Source organism: Lepus europaeus, chromosome 8, assembly GCF_033115175.1.
Source record: "Lepus europaeus isolate LE1 chromosome 8, mLepTim1.pri, whole genome shotgun sequence".
In the NCBI taxonomy this organism is placed as follows: Eukaryota; Metazoa; Chordata; class Mammalia; order Lagomorpha; family Leporidae; genus Lepus; species Lepus europaeus.
The window spans coordinates 12,853,002-12,878,514 of NC_084834.1; the positions used below are offsets into that span (position 1 = coordinate 12,853,002).

The 25,513-nt window shown below is 38.7% G+C and overlaps 1 protein-coding gene and 1 pseudogene across 1 annotated transcript in view; both read right to left on the reverse strand.

The window, feature by feature from the left end:
- LOC133765853 (annexin A10) overlaps positions 1-24,369 on the reverse strand; it is a 79,918-nt gene extending 55,549 nt beyond the window's left edge. Inside the window, exon 1 of the mRNA XM_062199412.1 lies at positions 24,285-24,369. Within this exon, the coding sequence (XP_062055396.1) occupies positions 24,285-24,302 (18 nt within the window). The 5' untranslated portion in view covers positions 24,303-24,369. The remainder of the gene's footprint in view (positions 1-24,284) is intronic.
- LOC133765759 (cyclin-C-like) lies at positions 1,532-18,985 on the reverse strand (annotated as a pseudogene).
- Positions 24,370-25,513: the final 1,144 nt, after the last annotated feature.

Below are 25,513 nucleotides of genomic sequence, written 5' to 3' on the forward strand. Positions count from 1 at the left end.
TATATATGTATATATATATGTATATATATATAATATCAGTGTTTGAGTTGAGTTGTACTCATGATTGGCAACAGACTACTTAATAGTGATTTCTGAGAGACTGAGAGAGAGTGAAAGAGTGAAAACCCAATTCCCATTAGCTGGTTTGCTTTTGGGAGCAAGGTGTCTAATACTTCAAGTTTTATACAGAGTACACAGAGAAACCCCTGTATTGCCATGAAGGGATCAGAGTTTTGTCCACAGCGGGGTTGTCTAGTGTCAAGAAGGGACAGGATGCATGGCTGGCTGGGTGTTTCTTGTCATCATCAATTAGAAGAAATGGCAACCAAGCCTCAGGTGAGTTAGAGACCCTTTGCCCTTGGCTCCTGTGCACTTCTGCTCTCAGGAAAGAATCTTTCCAGAGACAGAATCACTGAGATAGGATTTTTGTGAATTTAGCTGGATTCTTAAAGGAAAGTATGACTTTAGTTTATAACTGTATTATACTTGCAAAGAAAATATCTGTATTATCTAATCAAAGTAAAATTTAATGAAGTGATGACTAGCTCATTAGGAATAGTACAGATAGTGATATTAAGAGGTTTAATTATATTAGTTTTCAAATTGTTGCAGAGTGTATATAAATAGGAATCAATTATTAAATTAGTTGCCATAAGATTTTCACTAGTAGATAGAAGTTAAGGAGCTTAAGAAATACATGTAGGGGAGCCAGCACTGCAGTACAGCAAGTTAAGTTTCTGCCTGCAGTACCGGCATCCCATGTGGGCACTGGGTTCAAGTCCTGGCTGCTCCACTTCTGATCCAGCTCCATGCTAATGCACCTGGGAAAGCAGCAGAAGATGGCCCCAGTCCTTGGGCCCCTGCACCCATGTGAGAGACCTGGAAGAAGCTCGTGGCTCCTGGCTTCAGCCTGGCCCAGCCCTGGCCATTGCGGCTATTTGGGGAGTGAACCAGCTCTCTCTCTCTCTCTCAGTCTCGACTTCTTTCTCTGGATCTCTGCCTTTCAAGCAATTAAGTAAATCTTACAAAAAATAGATACAGGAGAACTTATTTCACCTACCCAGCCTTTTACAATGAAGAAACAAGTCAGTCTTCTCTAACATCATTTTACTATTTTTGGAAGCAATGCTTTAGGAAGATGCTTAAGTTTAACTTATGAAAGAAAAAAAAATTCTCACATCTTGAATTTTTATGTCCTTTTTTGGTATCTCAGTGAACAAAGATGATTTTAAACTTACAAAGTTTTTCTATTATCTAAGTTAAGAAATATTAAATGAAAGTTATTAATTTTGAAATGTTTGCAGGTCCTCTTAAAACCTTGTCATACTTTTATAACCAGGAGATTATAATTGATTTTGTACTAGAATCGACTTAGGTAAGGAAAAACGTATTTTGCAAAAATAAAATCACTTCCCAGTATGCTTGACAGAAACAAGCTCTCCATTTTCATTTGTGTGCCATTGAAGACGTGAGTGACATCTGTCCAGCGGTTTATCTCCAAGCAGTCCACTGCGGAATTCCTGGGAAGGTCTTAGGATTGGGCACAGCTGGAGTTCCACCTTCCATTTGGATCCTGCTCTCCTTCACTGTTGGGAGTTGATTTTGGGTTTACCCTCCTATAAGAATCATTACCATCTCTCCTCTCATCAAAATGCTTCCACTGTTCATATAGTTTTAAAATAACCTGATAATTTCCAAAATCTTCTCGGTATCCCCAGGAAGCTCAGCAAACCACTGTCTGGCATTCTGTTGTACAACACAGGCCACGTGGAGGTGAGCTATGGACAAAGTGCCCTTCTGTAGGCGTCTCTCACTCTATCCAGCAGGGGGAAGCCACGCGGCTTCTTAGCCCATGCCCTGCACATACTGGAGCAAAGGTCTAGGAGGGTGATAAAAACTGAAGTAACAGCCCATTAATTCTGGAATATGGAGTTCACATTTCAATATAGGATTCATCCCATGAGCAAGTTCCTTTGGAAAAGTATCTGCAAATCCACCTTTCCATACAGAAGTAGCAGCAGAAACCAATCTTGCATTTGAGACTACTCCAAATTCCTCTCCTTTGGGTGCCAAAAACACAGAGGTAGAAGCCATTCATACAAGATTTATGCTTTTCCGAGAATATCCGGCATAGAATGTCTCAGAATAGACTGTAGCAGTGGCAATAACTGGTCTTAATTTAAGATGTTCATCTAATGCCTAGACAATATCTGTAAAAAATATTTGTAATTTTCCAATACTCTTCTTGTGAGAGAAATTTCAAGTTCTTTTGGCACCCCTTCAACAGCTCTTGTTTATCTTGAATCTGATGCAAATAGTGGGAGCTGGGCCAAGAGTGCCCTGCCGGGAACACAGCTTGCCCTGATAAAAAAAGCACCAGCCCATGGAGCTGACTGTGGAGCCCCCATGGACCTGCTAAGCTCTGCTCAGCTTTTCTGATCAGCTTCTCCAGAATCCAGAGTAAAAGCTCTAGGATTCAAAAGTCTTAAAGCCAGCAAACAACCTATAATTTAAAAGAAGGGAAAAAGGAGAAATGTCCTCTCTGCATGCTTTCCCAAACACAATACTCAAGAATGATTCCAATCAAATGAAAGCCGAAACCATATAATGAAGTAAAGGGGAGAACAGAAGTAGTTCAATACCCGTGGCACCAGAATCCCCAAACAGAGACCAAACAGCACTTGCTGAGTTTTCAACGTGAGCCAAGAACTGTGCTAGCTCATTTATGTCACCTTGCGCTCCAGTGTCGTGTCCCCTTAAAAAATGATGCTGAAACCTAATCAGCATGTGTCTGCGCTCCTGACTGGGATGGGGTATTCTTTCAAACAGCCTTGGCAGAGGGAGGGTTCCCATGTGCCTTCTGCACATGACAGCCACCCAAATGAGAGGACATAGGAGTGGGAAGCATTGAAAAATCATTGGATAATTAATATATACTTAATGTCAACGGTGTGGCAAATGAGGATGCCTGTGACAAAAAAGCTGAAGAAAAGTTATTTGTGATCTCTCTACCAATTATTGTCAGATATTTTCTTTTTTTTTTCATTTATTAAACTTTTATTTAATGAATATAAATTTCCAAAGTACAGCTTATGGGTTACAATGGCTTCCCCCCTCCCATAACTTTCCTCCCACCCACAACCTTCCCCTTTCCCGCTCCCTCTCCCCTTCCATTCACATAAAGATTCATTTTCAATTCTCTTTATATACAGAAGATCAGTTTAGTATATATTAGGTAAAGATTTCAACAGTTTGCCCCATATAGCAACAAAAAGTGAAAAAACTACCATTGGAGTACTAATTATAGCATTAAATAACAATGTACAGCACATTAAAGACAGAGATCCTACATAATATTTTTTAAAAATTAATTAATTTTCTATGCCATTTCCAATTTAACACCAGGTTGTTTTTTTTTTCATTTCCAATTCTCTTTATATACAGAAGATCAATTCAGTATATAATTAGTAAAGACCTCATCAGTTTGTACCCACACAGAAACACAAAGTATAAAAATACTGTTTCAGTACTAGTTATAGCCTCACTTCACATTAGACAACACATTAAGGACAGATCCCACATGGGGTGTAAGTACACAGTGACTCCTGTTGCTGACTTAACAATTTGACACTCCTGTTCATGGCGTCAGTAATCTCCCTAGGCTCTAGTCATGAGTTGCCAGGGCTATGGAAGCCTTTAGAGTTCGCCGACTTTGATCTCATTCCGATAGGGTCATAGTCAAAGTGGAAGTTCTCTCCTCCCTTCGGAGAAAGGTACCTCCTTCTTTGATGGCCCCGTTCTTTCCACTGGGATCTCACTCACAGAGATCTTTCAGTTAGGTCTTTTTTTTTTTTTCCCATGCTATCTTGGCTTTCCATGCCTACTATACTCTCATGGGCTCTTCAGCCAGATCCGAATGCCTTGAGGGCTGATTCTGAGGCCAGAGTGTTGTTTAGGACATATGCCATTCTATGAGTCTGCTGTGAATCCCATTTCCCATATTGGATCCTTCTCTCCCTTTTTGATTCTATCAGTTAGTATTAGCAGACGCTTGTCTTGTTTGTGTGATCCCTTTGACTCTTAGACCTATCAGAGCCATCAATTGTGAGCTGAAATTGATCACTTGAACTAGTGAGATGGCATTGGTACATGCCACCTTGATGGGATTGTGTTGTAATCCCCTGGCACATTTCTAACTCCACCATTTGGGGCAAGTCCGATTGAGCATGTCCCAAATTGTACATCTCCTCCCTCTCTTTTTCCACTCTTAAATTTAACAGGGATCACTTTTCAGTTAAAATTTAAACACCTAAGAATAATTGTGTGTTAAATACTGAGTTCAACCACTAGTACTAGAACAACAACAACAACAAGAAATACTAAAAAGGATAAAGTATTACATTGTACATCTAAAGTCAGGACAAGAGCTGATCAGTTCATTGTTTCTTATAGTGTCCATTTCACTTAACAGGTTTCCCCTTTGGCGCTCAGTTGTCACCGATCAGGGAAAACAAATGATATTTGTCTCTTTGGGACTGGCTTAATTCACTCAGCATGATGTTTTCCAGATTGCTCCATCTTGTTGCAAATGACCGGGTTTCGTTGTTTCTTACTGCTGTATAGTATTCTATGGAGTACATGTCCCATAATTTCTTTATCCAGTCTACTGTTGATGGGCATTTGGGTTGGTTCCAGGTCTTAGCTATTGTGAATTGAGCTGCAATAAACATTAATGTGCAGATAGTTCTCACAAGAGCAAGTGGTTTGCAATTTCTCTTCTTCCATTGCCCATATCTTTTGACATAGTCGTAAGACATTGCTCCAGATAGAATCACTCTGACTTACTACTTGGTAATTTACCTTTCCATATGATCCTGCAGGGTCCTTGGTGAAGCCTGTCGTGCTATTTTCTTATCTTTAAAGTAAATGCAAGGTGTCAGGTGCATAACAATAACATGAGCAGATCTAAAAATACTGCTCAGCTTTCCTTACAGACGATCTAATTAATACTAAGATGCTGTTACTCCCTTTTTATTTCATCAGTAGTATATTATTTATAAATAACTGATATGACATTTAAATATAATAAGCATAAATGCATTATTTAATAACTGATACATTTGAGCCTAACGAGCATATTTAAGTACCAACTAAAATAGTGTGTAAAATTTGCAAATCATGTTTTTTGAGGTGAGGGAAACTACTAGGATTTGAATAGCACCTTTATATACTTTATCTAATTTGGTGGTATCAACAAGACTGTATCAGATAAGGTAAGTTTTCCTGGTTCTCTATTATATATGAAAAATGATGATTCAATATTTATACAAAACTACTGGCTTAATAATTGGCCACCCAGGTTAACAGTGTTATTCTGACTTTAGACCTAGGACTCCACTGGTGTAGCTGTTAATCTTTTGAAAATATTCTTTGTTTGCTATTATTCTCATATTTCAAAAAATTAAGGAAACTTTATATTTGCATATGAGCTAATAACCTTTTAAGCTGTTGAAAGGCCTACTACACATGAATTAATCTAGAGGTGATAAAACATATAAAGACTTAAAATTTTGAAAAGGTTATATGTGAGGCAAATTCAGTACAGGCTCTAAGTGAGTTCTGGTGTTTGGGAAATGCACCCAGCCCCGCATTTCACATGTAAGGCAGAGATTATGCTGACTGTTAATGTGTGAAGAATTTCATTCCAGAGATAGATTAGAATAATTTCTACAAAACGATGTTGTTGTCTCAGGTGAATGGTGATTCTAATATTGTAGCACCTTTTGTCTAATTTGATATTTTTAGAGAGGTTGGTCGTTAGCACTCTGAAAGCATAGTAATCTGTTTCACAAATAGAACCAGACTGCTGGTGATTACAGATTCTTCAGGTTTCAGTAGCAGACATCAATGATATCGCTATGCAGTGTGAACTGTATGTTCCTGAGGTGTTAATGAGGAAAAGAGTGGTTCTTTGCTTTATCAATTTTTCTTCCCTTTTGGACACTGATAAAAGACAATGGAAAGTATCATAAAGTTCTATTTGCGACAGATTTTTACGTTTAAGAGAATACCTGGTTGTGGCTAGTTTTACTTTATTTTATTTTTCCTTTCTCTGAGTGAATACTGGCTACAGCAAGATAATATGATTGCAAGGAAAGTCGATATTCAGAGAAATAAAACCTTGACTGGGTGATCCATAAGTAGGTTGTTTAACTGCATAAGGAGTCTTCAAAAGTTCATGAAAAATGTGTATTATGAGCAAACTTGGCATGGATTTCGAATAGTTTTGACCAAAAGGAGCTTATTTCTTAACTTATCTTTTAAAAATTTTTTCACAAAATTTTGGGAATACCCTTGTATAATAAAGATAGTGTTTATTTTCCTGTTAATGAAAACACGAACAAAATTTAGAATTTACCTGGACAGACATGATTAATATTTATTACCAAGGTAAGGGCAGCTTTATTGAGAGTGCTTTTTACCTTTAGCTGTTTTAAATAAGTGTCTTGCATAGTGTTTCTATTCTATTCAGTGAATAAAAAGATATAAAAACCTGTAAAACAAGAATTACATGGGAAAAAAAAAACCCTCGAGGTATCATTAACATGGGTTGAAGGCATTCCATTGTGAGAAGGTGTTTTATAGACATTGTTTGAACATCTTCTATAATTTACTTGGGGCATGGAGACAAAAGCAGCACTGCTAGTCTTGATTGGTTTTATATAAGTTGGTGAACAGGTTTCTACTTATAAAATGAGGAGTATTGATTACACGATAGGAAAATAAGATAATTTAGATAATTTAGTTGCATGTAGCTGTAATCATTTTAAAAGTTTAAAGTATTTGAAACTAAATTTTGATTTCTCAAGGGTACCTTGTTTTATATAGACATAGATTTGCAGTGTAAATGTTAATCAATGTTCTAATAAATATCAATTAATAAGTGATCTCATTATGAAGTACATGTATCAGAAGGTATAGGAAGGAAAAGATGATTCAAAAACATTGATGGTCATCAAATTATGTGATACGGAGTCTTTCTCTCTGAATTTTCAATATTTAAATTATTCTTTCATCTATTTGCCAAATCACACAACAATGCCTGAAAAAGATGATCACCCACTCAAAGAGGGCATTGCACTGCTTTTTTTTTTTTAAATTTGACAGAGAGTTAGACAGTGAGAGAGAGAGAGACAGAGAGAAAGGTCTTCCTTCCATTGGTTCACTCCCCAAATGGTCGCTACAGCTGGTGTGCTGTGCCAATCCAAAGCCAGGAGCCAGGTGCTTCTCCTGGTCTCCCATGCGGGTGCAGGGCCCAAGTACTTGGGCCGTCCTCCACTGCACTCCCGGGCCACAGCAGAGAGCTGGACTGGAAGAGGAGCAGCTGGGACTAGAACCTGGTGCCCATATGGGATGCGAGTGCCGCAGGCAGAGGATTAACCAAGTGAGCCACAGCACTGGCCCTCATACTGTTTTGTTTTAAAGAATACTCAATTGGCTACTTATTTTTATACAATGAAGCATTGGGAAGGCCCCTAAATATTTTTTATATGAACTCAAGTCCAACTTTATCTTCAGCTATAAATTACATTTGGGGTGCTTTAATATAATTTTCTTCATTTAAAAAAGGTATTAGCTGCAATGATGGACAGAGTAACATTTAAATTTTGGTACTTTACCAAAAATAGAGATCATATGCCTAAGAGTTGAAAGCTCATCAAAATTCATATGGTACTTTATATTAAAAGGAAAACTTCTGCCGTGTCAGTATGCTTTGTTGAATGGGAAGCAGTTATGGATAGGCACGCACACATACAAACTCACACACACATACACATGCACACATAAGGATATATGGTTTACTTTCTATAAAGTGAGCATTAGAAGTGTTCACTTATAAACAGTAGAAAGAAAGGGGTTAACGATTAGAAATGTTCACTTATAAACAGTAGAAAGAAAGTGGTTAATGATCAAGAGGGTTATATAACAATTAGAAAATGAAATTATTAATGTGCAGAGAGGTATTCACTAGGAAAAAAAAACTATAAACACTTAAATTGCTCCATTTCCTTCACTAAAACTGATGCTTTTGCTTCACTCTAATACTCTCCTTCACTGATTTTTCTGTATATGTTCATTTCACCCCCAAAGATCTATTTAACAGATTTATAATCAAGCAAATCAGTATTTTCTCCTTTGCTAGATGTGCTTATACTATTGTCAATAGAGTCCATGTGAAAGGAATCTCAAGGAGGTGATGGTTTCCCAGCACCCTTTGCTCTTTTGAAGAGGCTCTCTTCTTTCTTTTTCTTTTGTGACTTGGGGGATGCTCCCTCTCCAAACTCCATGAAAGTGTCAATGCTTAAATGTGACTAGCTTCAGTTCCTCCAGCCCATGGGAAATACATCTACAAATAACAGCCACTTCTATGTCCATTGCATCTTTGTTCTGCATGGTTGGCCATATTCTGACTGGGAGAGGAAGGGTAGGAAAAGAAGCATGCGTCTAACCCAGTGAGTGAAAGTTGGAGGAAACAGCATGTGACCAGGAATGGTCTGGTGTTTGCCTGCTTCCAGCGCTGGGATAAACAAGGGGCTGGCAGTGAAGACTCCTCCTCTCCTTTCTGCCCCTTCTCTCCAGATGAGGAGCACATCTCACTAGCAAACGGCAGGCCTGATTTCAGCTCATTTTTGTTCCTCGCTGGACATTGCAGCAAGTCACCTAGAGTCTCCTGCTTCATACTTTGTGAGTTAATTATTTATTGGTATGTTGCAAGCTTGAGTTATTATGAGATGCATTCAAGTCCTGGCTCCACTCCTGATTCCAGCTTCCTGCTAAAGCCTACCCTGGGAGACAGCAGGTGATGAATCAAGTACTTGAATCCCTGCTACCCATGTGGAAGACCCAGACTGAGTTTCTGGCTTCTGGCTTTGTCCTGTTCCAGTCCCAGCTGTTGTGGGCATTTGAAGAGTGAAGCAGTGGATGGGAGTTCCATCTTTATTGTCTCTGCCTTTCAAAAAACTTATATATATATATATATATATATAATTATATACATATATTTTAATATATATATTTTAAAATATCCATCTGCAAACTTGGAACCTGGAACAAACCCAGCTGGGGATTTCATTGCCCACAATAGTAGAACTGAATGCATTCATCTCCCTGCTCCCCTGCCCTAAACTGGGAACAAGGCAAGAATGGCCCCTCTCAGAACTTCCTTAGTATACTCCTGAAAATCCTAAGCAGTGAAACAGGAGAATCAAAAGAATTAGAAAGCATACATATTGGAAAAGAAGCAAAATGATGCCAACAGTAAGTAAAGAAGGCCCGTAGAAATGAAGCCATATTATTTCCATGCCTGGAAGGCTTTATATTGTTATGATGTTGAGTCTCCATAAGTTGGTTGATGGTTTCTGCAAAATTGCAGTCACAATTCCACTTTGTAGATCTTGATAATTTTATCCTACTGTTTTTTTTTTTTGTGGAAATATAAAGTACTTTGAATAGCTGAAACAAATTTTAAGAAGGAAAAAACTAAAGGAATAATGCTAATTGATTTTAAGAAGTATTATAAAGCCATGATGATAACAAAAGTGTGGTATTGGTTGGAAATCTGTAAAAATAGATTGGTGGAACAAAAAAGGAAATTCACGATTGACATGTACAGATAAGAAATTCTTGACAAAGTTTGCAATGACAATTCAATGGAGAAATAATAGTTTTCCCCCAAAATTACACTAGAATAGTTGTCATCACATTAAAAAATCAAGCTCAACAATATCTTATACCTTACACAAAATTTAACGTAGCTATCATTGACCATGTAAGTAGAAATGCAAGTCTAGAACTTCTAGAAGAAAATATAGGAGAAATTCTGATATGTGTGATTTGGGCTAGACAAAGAATTTTTAGACATAACAACAAAATATGAGGTATAAGGCAAAATAGATAAATTGGGTTTTGTAAAAATTGGAAATTTCTGCTCAGTTCTGCTAAAGGAATGAAAAGTTACAGAATGGGAATAAATATTTGTAAATTACATTTCTTGTGGACAAATTCATCTAGGATATGTAAAAGGCAATAATTATTAAAAATGTCAAGCTTTATAGACACATCCCCCAGAAAGGTATGACAAATGAGCATATAAAAAAGATGACCAATTTCATTATCCATAAAGAAATGTGAAGTAAAACAATAATGAGATGCTACTTTAACACATTGATTGTAAGAATATAAAATTATACAGCCACTTTAGAAAAATTGTTGGTTTCTTTTTTTTTATAAAGATTTATTTATTTGAAAGGCATAGTGACAGAGGGAGGTTGCTGGTTTCTTATAAACATACTGTTGCCTTAGTATGAGTATGTTACTGTTAAGTATTTACTCAAAAGAAAAGGAAGCTTATCTTTATTCAGAATTTTTCTTATGAATATTTATAGGAGCTTTATTCTTGATCACTAAAATCATGAAACAACCAAGATATCTTTCAGACAAAATAGATAAATTATATTACATCCGTAGAACAGAAAACTGCTTAACAATAAAAAAATTATGGGCTAGTACAGCAACATGGATAAGTATTAAATGCATTGTACTAAGTTAAAGAAGCCAGATTCAAAAGTTTTCATTGTCTCTGATTTCATTTAGATGACATTCTGGAAAAGCTGGAGCTACAGGAAATGAAAATATTCAACATTTGCTAGAGTTTCGAGTCTGGGGACAGTAGGTGAGTGCAGATGTGGGATGTGAAAGGGTTTTTGGATGATGGAAGTCTTCTATAAGAGAATGTATTGGACACATGACTCAAAATTCAAAATTGTATACTACAGGTAATATATTTTATTACTAGGAACTTTAACAAAATCAGCATGTATGTGAGGGGAACCCGACAGGGCATGAAATTTGAAGCAAATTATACTATGCTAGAAAATTACATATTGAAAATGAATATCACAACCACAATAAAGTCACTGAAGGGAAAGGACAGGTTGTAGCATTTTGATAGAATATTGTAAAATTAGAAATGAAAAGCATTCAGAAAATGTGCTCTTCTGAGTGAAGGTGTTTCTCATGGGGCCATATCTTAGTGAACTTTAAACTACTTGAATGGTAGCGTTGAAAAAATAAGAAGGTGTATTTCACATATTGGTAGTTATGGTTTTATTATCAAGAGAGAAGTTATAAATAATGAGGAAGTTGCTGGAATTGTGATGTCCATTAGGTCAGAGTTATTGGAATGAAGCTAGAGGATAGTGATAGAAAGATATAGTTACATACATTTATATGAAAATACATATAGGTGGGTAGAGATAATTGGGTTAGTGTATAAAAATATTACTTCGCTTTGTACCCTGAAGGGACTTATGAGCAATGACATCCCAGTAACAATGAGTATACCTAACATTCAAATCTTGATCTTAGCCTTCATCCAAAGGAATCAGAGATCCTTGAGAAGTAGTTAATTCCAGGGTTGGGGTAGGAAAAAATACTGGATGAGACTAGTGTATCTTGTACCAGCTCAAAGTTAGGAAAAGCTTACACTAAAGGCAATGCTAAAAATAAGAGTCATGGTGGAAGTGTTCCCAGTGGCCAAAGATAGAAACATTTGAGCTACTCAACTATTAATGATGATAATGGATTATAAACTCAAGAATGAAATACATACCCTCTTGTCTTTGCAGTACGGATAAATACATCAGTAAAAATGGTTTAAAAAGACATCTCTTCCAAAAAGAATAATTTTTGGAAATTAGTAAGAGAAAATTTAGAAAGAATAACAGAGTTAGAAAAATATCATCATACAACACCACAGGAATAATCCTGCAGGTAAAATCCACTGTAGATATTCAAATCGTGATAGAAAATTTAAAGAGCAACAGGATGACTGGATGTCCTCAGAGTGTTTGCACTCAGTAAATATTTGTTAATTGCAAAGAGAGTCATACCATCTTCACGGTGAAGAAATCTGCAAAACACAAGTGAGCTAAGTGCATGGTAACTAAGTGATCCTCACCCTCACCAGGAATGACATGTCCACTTCATGTCTCCTCTCCTAGGGTGCACATTAGAGGGGTACATTGCACACATGTTGTCCCTCCTAACAAGATCCATTCTGAACCTAATCAAGAAAAGTATACGGTTCCGTATTGAGGGACATTCTATATACAATTGATGTGGCTCTTCATCAATCTCAAGATCTTAAATCAAAGACTAAGCAACCATCACCGATTAGAAGAGATTAAGAGACCTGGAAAATAAATGCAGTGTAGAATCCTACATTAGTTCTTGGAAGAGGAAAACAAAAGAATACTTCCAGAAAACCTGGTGTAATCCCAATAGTGATTCAGGAATAGCATTATGATTAGTATCCTTGTGATAACTTCAGTATCATCTTATAAAATGTAAACTGGGAAAGCTGGAGAAAAAGCCAGTGGGAATTTGACTTATTTTTGTAACTTATCTGTAATCTGAACTTTTCTCAAAATAAAAAATTAGGGACTGATGCAGTGTAGGGGTTTAAGCCATGGCTTGAGAGGCCAGCATCCCATATCAGAGCCCCAGTTTGAATACCAGATGAATTCTGATCCAGTTCCCTGCTAATGAGCCTGGGAAAGCAGTGGAGGATGGCCCAAGTGCTTGGGTCCCTGCCATGCATGTTGGAGACCTGGATGGAGTTCCTGGCTCCTGGCTTCAGCTTGGTCCAGCCCCGGTGTTTGTGGACATTTTGAGTTCACACTCAGTCCCACTGGTTGGGGCCATTTTGGGAGCGAACCAGTGTATGTAAGATTTCTCCTTCTCTCTTTTTTTTTTATTTTTGACAGGCAGAGTGGATAGTGAGAGAGAGACAGAGAGAAAGGTCTTCCTTTTGCATTGGTTCACCCTCCAATGGCCGCCGCGGTAGCGCGCTGCGGCCAGCGCACCACGCTGATCCGATGGCAGGAGCCAGGTGCTTCTCCTGGTCTCCCATGGGGTGCAGGGCCCAAGGACTTGGGCCATCCTCCACTGCACTCCCTGGCTCTCTTTTTCTCTTTGTCTCTTCTTCTCCTTGTCACTTTGCTTTTCAAATAAGCAAATATGTTTAAAAAGTTGAAACTGTGTTATTTATAGGTGCAAATCAAGTCTCATGAAACCAAACATTGGAAACTTTAAATCAGAAATTATTACATTGTCTTCCATTTAGCTCTAAACAGTGGTTAAACAGGATACCACAACAAACAAAGCTGGAGGATTAAGATACAGGTTCAAACATGAGACTAATCAGGGGGTGTAACAGAAAACACATCCCCTTTGTGTTTTGTTTTTAAGATTTATTTATTTATTTGAAAGAGTTACAGAGGGAGAGGGAGAGTAGAGGGAAGGAGGGGAGGGGAGAGAGCGAGAGAGAGATGTCATCCATCTGCTGGTTCACTCCCTCAGACATCCACAAGGAACCAGTGTGCCTATATGGGGTGCTAGGGTTGCAGGCCATGGGTTTACCCACTTAGCCACAACGCCAGTGCCTTCCATAAGTTTTTTTTTTTTTTTTGACAGGCAGAGTTAGACAGTGAGAGAGAGAGAAAAACAGAGAGAAAGGTCTTCCTTCCGTTGGTTCACTCCCCAAATGGCCGCCATGGCCGGCACACTGCGCTGATCCAAAGCTAGGAGCCAGGTGCTTCCTCCTGGTCTCCCATGCGGGTGCAGGGACCAAGCACTTGGGCCATCCTCCACTGCACTCCCGGGCCACAGCAGAGAGCTGGACTGGAAGAGGAGCAACCAGGACAGAATCCGGTGCCTCAACCGGGACTAGAACCCGGGGTGCCGGCACTGCAGGTGGAGGATTAGCCTAGTGAGCCGTAGTGCCAGCCCTCCCATAAGTTTTTAACTCTGCTTGGAAAAGCACCCATTACAAGGGGGAAAAGCAAAGCTCTCAGAGCTACAAATGAGTCAAACTGTAGGGGTCTCAAAAAGGGATGGCGTTTGTGAGTAGGGGTTCACGGTCATGATGGCTTTGTGGAGTGGGTCTCACATGTTAACACACTCAAGTGCTACAAGGTCTCACCAGGGAGTGTGATCCTGTAGGACTGTCTTCTGTCCCACTCTGAGCCAAGAAGTTTCTTGCAAATCCAAATGGGGTGAGAGGAAAATAAACTGCCACATAGCTGAGGAGCTTCGGACCTTGGATTTATCCTTTCTACCTGTCTGTCTAAACCACAGAGAAAAAGAATCTCAAGTGAGAAGTGAAATTGACACTTTCGGTGCGTTGACTTTGAACAGCCCTTGTCTCGACTGTTGAGGAACAGCTTTTTTTTTTTTCTTCCATACTATTTGTTGAACTCTTTACATTTCCATGCATATAAAGTGTCTTCAAAACATTTGTGAAAATTGAAAATTATAAAAAAAAACTATGTATGGATTGCAAATGTTTTTGCACTGAATAAACATATCTTCTAATTCTATTTTCCTGTGAACTTCTATGAAGTATCTCACATATAAGAAAAAGACCATGTCCATCAAGTCACGAAATCAGAAGTCATTGAGGATCTTGAGGGAAAAATCCGGCATAGTCACAGTCATCCTGGCATTCGCAATACTCAGGATCAAATAAGACCAGAACTGTAGAGGCGTGAGATGCTGAAGATGTTCTACTGGCTGTCTAAGTTGTGACAGGTTCAGTTGTGACTCCCCGTTTCAAAGCTAGTAATTCACATATCACTGAGCATTCGATTCTAACCCTTTTTGCTGAGAAGAGATTACTCTATTAGCTGTGAATATTTACTTTCCTATGTCTGAGCTGCATGCCTGATTAAACACCAGCAGTCAGAACAGCAGGTGATGGAAAGTACACAAAAGGTGTGCCTGCCCCCAGGTACGAATGCCTCTACTTGTTACCACCTGTGTCTGTTTTCCTACTTACCCTTTATAACAATGATATTTTGAGCCTGGTATCTAAGTGATTGCCTAGAGGAGCATGAATGAATATTCAAAGTCCCTGAAAAACTGAATGATAATTCAAGAAGATGCAATTGTGACCGGGTGACCACAAAAGAATGATGCAGCTTTAATTACAGTATGATCTATGTGTCTTTAAAAACCATTAGTAGCAGATATGTGTCTGCTAGGGTTAACATGCTTTCTTTTTTATAACTTGAAAAATATCATTACATTGCTTTTAATTCTGGCCCATTTCAAAATAAAATAGCACAAATGTTTCAATTAAAGGCTAGGATGATAACACATACTGAGGCATCCTGTTACTTTATTATCTATTGCCACAAAATAAAGAGGAATAGTCAATCCATTGTAGTTGTGAGTGAAGTTCATCCAACTTTATCCATAATAGGAGTGCAGAGAACACATTATCTTGTCTACAAATTACTTTTATGTTTTGTACATGAGACTTGTCATGGACTGTTAATTTTTTTCTGGGTCCATCTAGTAGAATTACCCGAATGTCTGAGGACATAAATAAAAGAGTAATCGAGAAAGAATGTATTCAAAGCTATGTATTGTGCTTATGTGTGAAGCTGGTCAAGAAAATGGGCCCTAAGAAGCACTTTGTACTCCTCCTGGGACAAGAAATACTATAAGCTATCAGCAAAGCTTTATGAATCATTGGAAATTATTCAGAAGAGACTGAGACTGGGAGATTGACAGCACAAACCCTAAAAAAACTTTAAAAAATTCAGTAATTCCTTCCTTTTGGATGATTCAGGTTGAGCTACTTCTGACTGCAAAGATTTTCTGCTGATGGAAGAATTCCATAGGAGAGAGAAGTTCGATTTGCCAAGGAGGCTGACCTCCAAAATGAGACATCCGTGAGTAATGCCCTGTAAATGGATTCTTTTCCGCATTTTCCACGCCACCTAATTACAGAAACACATGACTTATTAAAAAGAGTGTGACTCATTGCTCAAACATGATTTCTCTTATCTTATGATTTAATGAAAGACATATGGTTTTTGAATTTGGTAAACTGATCATCTAGTGATTTCCTTTCTGTAAGGTTTGTTAAATGCATTGACCAATTAGGATAAATAATATAAAAATACAGGTAACTATCATTTCTTTATTCATTGAGGATTTTAAAACTCTTATGCTGTTTAAATTCAAAGAGAGTTCTAGGTTGAAATTTATGATTATTTGAAAGAATATAATATATTAATGTTACTGATAGAGGTGAAACAACAAAAATAGTTTTCCAGATAGTTCTATAATCATCTAGAAAATTCTAGCATTCCAAAGAAACTAATAAGTCTAGAGAGATGTCTTATTTCTACAATATCTCTGATCTGCATTGTGAAAGCATGTGGGAAAATACACATGCTACTCCTAATTTATTTCTTACTACTGTTCTTGCTATTTCTCAAAGAAATGGTGACCCTGGACCAAAGGCTCTTGTCAAAACCTCCTCTTGGGTGATTTTGCTTCCTAGTCCATTACTTTATCCAATTTCGAATGTATGATGGTTCCTGTACATCAGTGGAATGCGGGTCTTGAGAGGGCACCATTTTTGACAGTCATCTTCACAGCTGGATCCCCAGTATTTGAAGGGCAGCAAAGCGTGGATCAGCAAGACCAGGTAGAAGCCACTGCATAAATTTGGTGGGTGATGACTATGTAAGGTGTGAGAGAAAAAGGAGAGTCAGGGAAGCTGTACACTTTTGCTCTTGCATCCTCCCCACCCCCTGTACTAATAAGAATGAAGTTTCCACTCACAGAGTATGTAGGTACTTAGTTAAATGCATTTGGGGGTCAGGAACAAGTGCCAGGTTCAGATACAAATTCAACAAAGATTATGATTAAAACCATTATATCTGATGCTATGACCCAAAGAGTGACTATAAGTAGAGAGGGGAAGAGTTTCCAAATTGTAGTTCTGTATTAGTAGTTTATGTGTCCAGTAAGATGAGCAGTGAGATTTGGGTATGGAATTCTGCCATGTGGAGATCACCACCTACCATAGTAAGAGGAGTTTAGGTGAGGGTTGATGGGAGATGTCCAGTTAGGGTGGATTTAGGGAGAGAACTGGAGGAAACAAATCAGATATAATGAATGCAATACAGTTTTTAGTTTTTTTTTTTTGCCATAAAAAAGCAAAACTGGCAGTACATTGATGAAGGAAGTAAGTTTATAAAAATTTTTACCATGCTAGAGTCTATTTACAAATAAAGATGATGCTGAGTTTAAGATTAAATAAATTTACATTCATGAACTTTTGATATTCAAATTTATTCATGAAATTTGGGATAATTATAGAATAAATTTATAATAAATTTATTCAAATGTATTCATGAAATTTGGGATACTTATACAACCACTCACACACATGCACACACACGTATGTATAGTCATTTGTAATCAGTGGAAATTTCGCCCCCTCTCTTAAGAGCAGTTGTCCTGGGCTGTGAAGCTGAAGGCTTCTGAGTTAGAGTTGAATTCAAGTTTTGGCTTTGGTGCTTAATAAAACTGAATAACACCTCACTTTTGGGAGCTGTTTTCTAAGCCCCTATTTCTGTTCTTAGTGATTTATCTGCCAATTAATTCTCAAGAGACCCTCAAATGGCAGGAGCTATTATCACACCCTCTTAATAGGTAGGAGAATTGAGATGCAGGAAGATGAAGTCGCTTGTGCTTGGTCAGGTGGATCCTGCATGCTGAGTGTAGGGCTGACTGTGTGGGTCACCTCTGCTCCACGGCCATGCTGCCCAGATCCTATATTAAAAGCCATAGTGGTCATTATAATGGGAGTTTTTGAAAAGATTCCAGACCAGAGCATGCCCATATGTCACTTCAGTGAAGAGCGAACACCTTTAATTTTCCAGTCCAATACTAGTTAAGCGTCACAAAGCTTCCGTAAAGGTTGAAGCCATGGCCAGTGTGATTCATAACTTCTGTTGAATCAGTGTGTAAAGTTCAGAAAATGTGGTCTTGTGATAGTGAAAAGCAATCTGAAGAGTGAATAATAACCTTTTAATAATATTTGTTCAGTAAGTCATAATGCAGATAAACAATCAAAGTTAGATTTCGTGGATGGAACTTTTCCTCCCAGGAATACTTGGCCATAGAAAAAGTCTGCTTTGAAAATAACCTGGCTTTCTCAGCAGCCTCTGCTCCCAGGTGAGTTTCCTCTCAGCCTACAATCACTGTGGGGTAATACGAGAGGTCTTGAAAAAGTTCATGGAAAATGGGCATTATGAAAAAAAAAAACAAAAAACCTATGCATGGATTTCAAAATTATTTTTGCAATAAAATAAATACATCTTTTAATTCCTTCTGCCATGAACTTTTTGAATTGCTCTCATATGCCCTGAATTTGTTTCTTTCCTTAAAGAATTGTTTGTTTAGGGGCCGACTCTGTGGCATAGTAGATGAAGCCTCTGCCTACAGCGCTGGAATCCCACTTAGGCACTGGCTCAAGTCCCAGATGCTTCTCTCCCAATCCAGCTCTCAGCTAATGGCCTGGGGAAGCAGTAGACGATGGCCCAAGTGCTTGGGCCCCTGCACCCACGTGGGAGGCCTAGAGGAAGCTCCTGGCTCCTGGCTTTGGTTAGTCCAGCTCTGGCTGTTGAGGCCATCTGGGGATTGAACCAATGGATGGAAGACTTCTTTGTCTCTCCCTCTCTGTTGGTAACTCTGCCTCTCAAATAAATAAATAAATCTAAAAAAAATGTTTATTTAAGACTCAGACAAAAGGAGAGCAGGAGTGAGAGTGAGAGCAAGAGAAAGCTCCAGTGCCCTGGCTCACTCTGCAAATGCCTTCAAGTGTCTGGGACAGGGCTTAAGTTGCGAGTGGTGAGTGCAGTCCAGGTCTCCCATGTGGATGGAAGGAATCCTATGATTTAACCCATCACTGCTGCCTGCCAAGGTCTACACTAGCAGGAAGCTGGATTAAAGAGCCAGAACATTGTACTGAACCCAGGTGTGCCAGTGTAGGACCTGAGAGTCTCACGCAGCAGGCCAAATGCCTGCCCTGTTTCTGATTCATGGAGTGCTTTTCCATCACTACGTGAAATTCATTGTTGAAACCCAAGGCATCTGTCCATCCTAATTGGGCCTAAATGCTCTTGAGCCATTCTGGAGGCAAACTCATGAGTAGGAGCATCTTTGTAAAGATACTGCTGCTAATATGACGTCTCTGATTTGTGTTCACAAAGAATCTACTCTGCTTCCAACATGAAGCTGGAAATTACATAGCGTGAAAATACTTAGGTGCTTCTCCCTCTCTGTCTAGTGCTTGGCATGATGGTTTTGGAGTTTTACAAAGTTCTATATCTGCACTTTCTGGCTTTTTGCCATTGGGAAGATTATTTAACCCCTTCAAGTCTCAGGGTTTTCATCTGGAAAATGGGGATGACAGTACTCTCTCGGAAGGCTTTGAATACTAAAAATTATGTAGGTAGAAGCACCGAGTAGAATTTCTAGAACCTCCTAAAAAACCTTCAAAACCTTTGCGTGTTAAATGGTGTTCTTGCAAATCAATTTTCTGTATCACGTTACATAAGGCAGGCAAAACCCCAGTTGTATAGTGAGTGCTCAAGAAATCCTAATAATGATTTTTCTTCATGTAAAACAATGCAATTTCAGGTGTGGAATATGGTCAAAACGTTAGCTTGCTTTTAACACTACTATGATTATCATTTTTCTGTCAGTCATTGATAAGAGAGCAGGCATTGTGGCACAGCAGGTGAAGCCACTGCATGGGACATCCCCCTCACATGTTGGAGAGCCAGTTCCAGTCTGGGCTGTGCTGTTTCCCATCCAGCTTCCTGCTAGTTCACATTCTGGGAGGCAGCAGATGATGGCTCAAGTACTTGAGCCTCTGCCACCCACATGGGAGACCTGGGTGGAGTTCAGGTCTCCTGGCTTTGGCCTGGGCCAGCCCCAGCTGTTGCAGGCATTTGGTGAGTGAACCAACAGGTGGAAGATTCTCTCTCTCTCTCTGTCTCTGCCCCACCCAACCCCCATCATTCTTCCCTTTTAAATGATAAATAAATAGGGGACTTCTGTCCTAAATTGTATAACACGGGCATAAAGGTAATTTAATATGTAAAAATTGGCAGAAGTAGGAAAAGGCACAAAGGAATAGAAGAGTAAGTAGGATTAAAGTTGATTTAGAGGACAAAAGGATTTCATTACATTAATAATCATACAGTAAGTAAAACGCTAATATTCCCAAAAAAAGGGTCTCTGTTGATAATGAAACAGGACAAAATTAGTCAAAATTTCTCTAGAAGAAACAATATGGCTAATGAGGCAGTGTGTTTTAGTAGAATACAGTCTGAATTCTAGGGACCCATGGATGCCTGGATTTGGATGTTGGCTTGGGCAAGTTTTTTTTTTTTTTTTAACACACTTTAATGAGATTTTCTCCATTCTAAGATGGAAAGATGGATATTACAATAACATCTTCCTGAAATGTAATTTATATCTAATTAATGAACCAAAATATTTCCATGTTTGCAGAAATCACTTAAAATCCTGCTTTCAATAAGATGGTTTTACATTCCAGCAAATAAAGTAGATCTTTATATGTAATAATAAATATATACTTCTTGGGGCTGGCACTGTGGTGTAGCGGGTGAAGCCGCCGCCTGCAGTCCCAGCATCCCATATGGACAGTGGTTTGAGTCCTGGCTGCTCCACTTCCTGTCTGGCTCTATGCTGTGGCCTGGGAAAGCAGTAGAAGATGTCCCAAAACTTTGGGCCCCTGCACCCACGTGGGAGACCTGGAGGAGGCTCCTGGCTCCTGGCTTCGGATTGGCACAGATCTGGCCATTGTGGCCAGTTGGGGAGTGAGCCAGTGGATGGAAGACCTCTCTCTCTCTGCCTCTCCTTCTCTGTGTAACTTTGACTTGCAAGTAAAATAAATAAATCTATAAAAATAATAAATATATTTTTTAAGTAAATAATAATCTATAAATAATGTGAATTTATATGGAGTGTATAATAATAAAGTAAATTTACCTTCTTTTTGAGGATTTATTTTATTTATTTGAAATGCAGAGTGATAGAAAGAGAGGGAGAGACAGAGAAAGAGAGATCTTCCATCCACAGGTTCACTCCCCCAAAATGGCTGCACCAGCTGGGCCCAGGCCAGGCTGAAGCCAGGACCTGGAACTCCATATGGGTCTCCCACATGGATGGTAGGACACTAGGCATTTGGACCATCTTCTGCTGTTTCTCCCAGGCACGTTAGCAGGCAGCTGGATTGGCAGTAGAGCAGCTGGGACTTGAACCAGTGCTGTGATATGGGATGCCAGCAGAGAAGGCGGCGGCTTAACCTGCTGCACCACAGCTCTGGCCTCTCTATTTACCTTCTTAATGTCAGAAGCTCACTTAAACTACCTTAATCATTGGTGACCATCTGACCCCATCACTGCAGAAAGTAATTCTAAATATTAATTATGCATATTTCTAACAGAAATGTAACAACCTTTCTGTGGTTCACACCTCTTGATTATATTGAAATTTTCTGTATTTTGCAATAGACAGTAAATAAATACCTGGGTGACTCTCAGAAGTGATAGCGCTTATATCAAGTGTGTACATTCAGATGTCATATATACTGAGTTAGAACAGCTCAGTAGGGGCCTAACAAGAAATACAGTTAGTAGTTATCTGCTGTGGGACATTTCTCTCTAGCGAGGAGTTGTCTCTTGTTGAGAACACCAGATCCCAAATAGAGATGAAATAGATGAAAATGGCCTGAAACATGGATCTCCTTAATACCAAACTCCAATCACTCAGACCTTATGTTTTAGATAGAAAATGCTTTATAATTAATTATATTGATGATGTGAGACCATTTTACCATATACAGTTGCTGAGAACATATGCAAAACATAATATTTATGCAAATATAGACAGCCAAGAAGACTTAAATTTTTAGGAATGCTCAAATCCAACTCTTTAATCCTCAGTTTCCTGTATGTGCTCTAGAATAATAGCAAATCATTACAACTGTTAAAAAGTTTTCTATCATAATCTATAATAATCCTGGAAATGTAATTTAAAAATTCTTTAAATATTTATTTTAATAAATAGACATAAATAGTAAGATTAGGTTATCTAGCACATAGAATAATATGAATTTGTTCTAAATTATTTTACTTGAATAAATGGAAAGAGAAAACTACATGCGTTTACAAATTTAATCATTTACTACACTGACATTTTATTTCTTTGTTGTAAAATACAACTCTCTTGTAATTAATAAAACAAAAATGGGAACTTTCCAATGCAAAATGAGATCTAGCAATCTGAAGATGAAATTAGTATTGCTAAAACAGTGGAATGTAGCCACATTTGAAGCCTTCATTTCAATATTTAATTTGAAGCAAAATAAATAAATAAAATTTTGTAAGAATTAATACTTTGTGACTGAGTGAATTGTATAATACACATACACACATAATTTTTTTTTGCCAAAGCTTATTTAAATAATAATATGATTTTTTTTGACAGGCAGAGTGGATAGTGAGGGAGAGAGAGAGAGAGAGAGAGAGGTCTTCCTTTTTGCCGTTGGTTCACCCACCCAATGGCTGCTGCGGCCAGCACACCACGCCAATCCGAAGCCAGGAGCCAGGTGCTTCTCCTGGTCTCCCATGGGGTGCAGGGCCCAAGCACTTGGGCCATCCTCCACTGCCTTCCTGGGCCATAGCAGAGAGCTGGCCTGGAAGAGGGGCAACCGGGATAGAATCCGGCACCCCAACCGGGACTAGAACCCAGTGTGCTGGTGCCGCAAGGCAGAGGATTAGCCTGTTAAGCCATGGCACCAGCCAATATGATTTTTTTATATAAAAATTTCCTGGAGGTGCCGGCACTGTGTCATAGTAGGCTAAGTAGGCATCCCATATGAGTGCCTGTTTGTTCCAGGCTACTGCTCTTCCAATCCAGCTCTGTGCTTATGGCCTGGGAAAGCAGTAGAAGATGGGCTAAATTCTTGGGCTCCTGCACCCACGTGGGAGACCCGGAAGAAGCTCCTGGCTCCTGGCTTCAGATTGGCTCAGCTCCGGTGCTGTGGCCATTTAGGGGGTGAACCAGAGGATGGAAGACTTGTCTCTCTATTTTGCCCTCTCTTTCTGTAACTCTACCTTGCAAATAAAGAAATAAATCTTTAAAAAAAAAGTTTCCTGCAAAGCCTTTTTCCATAATATAGATTAAAAATCAACATGTAGATTTATATTTTTGAGGTCATGTGAAAAGGATACATGTTCAGTTAATATATATTTAGATGTCTTTTTCAATTCTTTTATTTTTTTAATTTTTTTTTTTTTATTTTTGACAGGCAGAGTGGACAGTGAGAGAGAGAGACAGAGAGAAAGGTCTTCCTTTTGCCATTGGTTCACCCTCCAATGGCCACCGCGGCCAGTGCGCTGCAGCGCACCGCACTGATCCGAAGGCAGGAGCCAGGTGCTTCTCCTGGTCTCCCATGGGGTGCAGGGCCCAAGCACTTGGGCCATCCTCCACTGCACTCCCGGGCCATAGCAGAGAGCTGGCCTGGAAGAGGGGCAGCCAGGACAGAATCCGGTGCCCCAACCGGGACTAGAACCCAGTGTGCCGGCACCGCAAGGCGGAGGATTAGCCTATTGAGCCACGGCGCCGGCCTTTTTCAATTCTTAACATGTTTGTGCACTGTTAGAGTAGTAGTATGAACTGATTTAGGAAAGGGGAAATATGAAATTATTAAACTGAGGTAACCATTGCTCATATTCAATAGGTGATTATTCAAAATCAACCCAGGTAATTAATCTTAAGAGAACTTTGGGTTAAAATAAAAAAAAAAGATGAGAATTAGTCTAATTTCTTAATTTTTGTTAAAATGTTCTAAATAGACATATAAAAATATCCTTATTTATGGGGTACTGTGTGATGTTTCTATATTTGTCTACTTTGTGTAATGTCAAATTAGGATAAATTTGTCATCTCAAACATTTAATATTTCTTTATGATCAAAAAATCAAAAATTTTGTTGGCTAGTTTTTTTGAAATAATAATCTTATATAGCGAAATTAAACTGGAGACAAAAATCTTAAAACCTTTGTTTGAATTCTGAGTCAAGCTAAGTAGGAGAGTGCACACAACCAAATTGCTTCCATGGGATAATATACTAGTACAGAACTGAAATTTAGTAATAGTAACTCTATTTAATCATTACATTAAATACCTACTGATTAAAAAGTTAATGAAAACATCCATATTTTCTGTAGAAAATATCAAGTAACACAAGTGAAATTTTATAGGTAAAGATCAGATCTTGAAAGATTAGAAATTTTTACAGAAATAACCAGTATACTTACATAGTCCCCACAAAACATTTTGATGACAATGGCTAACTTCAAGGCAGATAACAGGACTCAGCAAGTGTTCAGTTGCATAGACGAGTCTCACTGTGAAGCCAGAAAGAACTGAGGGTCACGACTCCCTCTGACTTATAAGTGTCAGGCAAGACAATGGAGGCATGGCTGCGGATAGAGCATGACTCAAGATAACAGTGCTCTGGTTAGCCACCAGTTGTGAGCAGGCACAATTGCACAAAATAAATAGAACCATTAGCCTAATCCCTGGTTGTGTGTTGATTTAAGAAATATAAATTAGCCAAACAGTGAAGGAAGGGTAACCTTTGGAGAAAGCCGATGACTCATGGGAAGGCAAGCTGATTAACCACAAAGTTAATGATTTATTTTCTGCTCGGTCATTGTTAACACCCAGACTCTTTTAGGCGTTCTGGCCCTGGGTTCATATTATAGCTTGCTGGATATGATGTGCATCTATACTATTTTTTTCCCTAAAGATTTATTTTTACTTATTTGAAAGAGTTACAGAGAGAGGTAGAGACAGAGAGAGAGGTCTTCCATCCACTGGTTCACTCCCCAGATGGCCGCAATGGCCGGAACTGCACCCATCTGAAGCCAGGAGCCAGGAGCTTCTTCTGGGTCTCCCACATGGGTGAAGGGACCCAAGGACTTGGGCCATCTGCTACTGCTATCCCAGGCCACAGCAAAGAGCTGGATTGGAAGAGGAGCAGCCAAGACTAGAACTGGTGCCCATATGGGATGCTGGCACTGCAGGCCACAGTTTTAACTCACTGTGCCATTGCGCTGGCCCCTCTGTACTATTTTTAAACATTTCAACTACTGCAAATTTGGCCTTATGTTTAAAAGCAATGTATTTAGGGCAGACGTGCTTGCCCAGGGATAAAAATCTTGGAGAAGTATATTCACCACTGTTTTTCACATTTAACTTTCAAATGTATTATTTTCATGTTTAACTTTATTATGTTTTGAGGAAAAAACTAACAAACAAAAACCACTTTCAAAGTCCAATATAATGTTGGGATTCGCTTGTCCTCCTAAATTACATGCATCATTCCAAAAATAATAAAAAGTGTGTTACATTGCTATGGTTTGAACAAGATTTGGCTCCTGAACTCATGAGATCTTTAAACCCCCAAATTGTAAGTTAATGATATGAAGAAGGTGGAGCTTAATCCAGTTATACTGTTAATCCAGGGTGGAGGTTGCTCGTG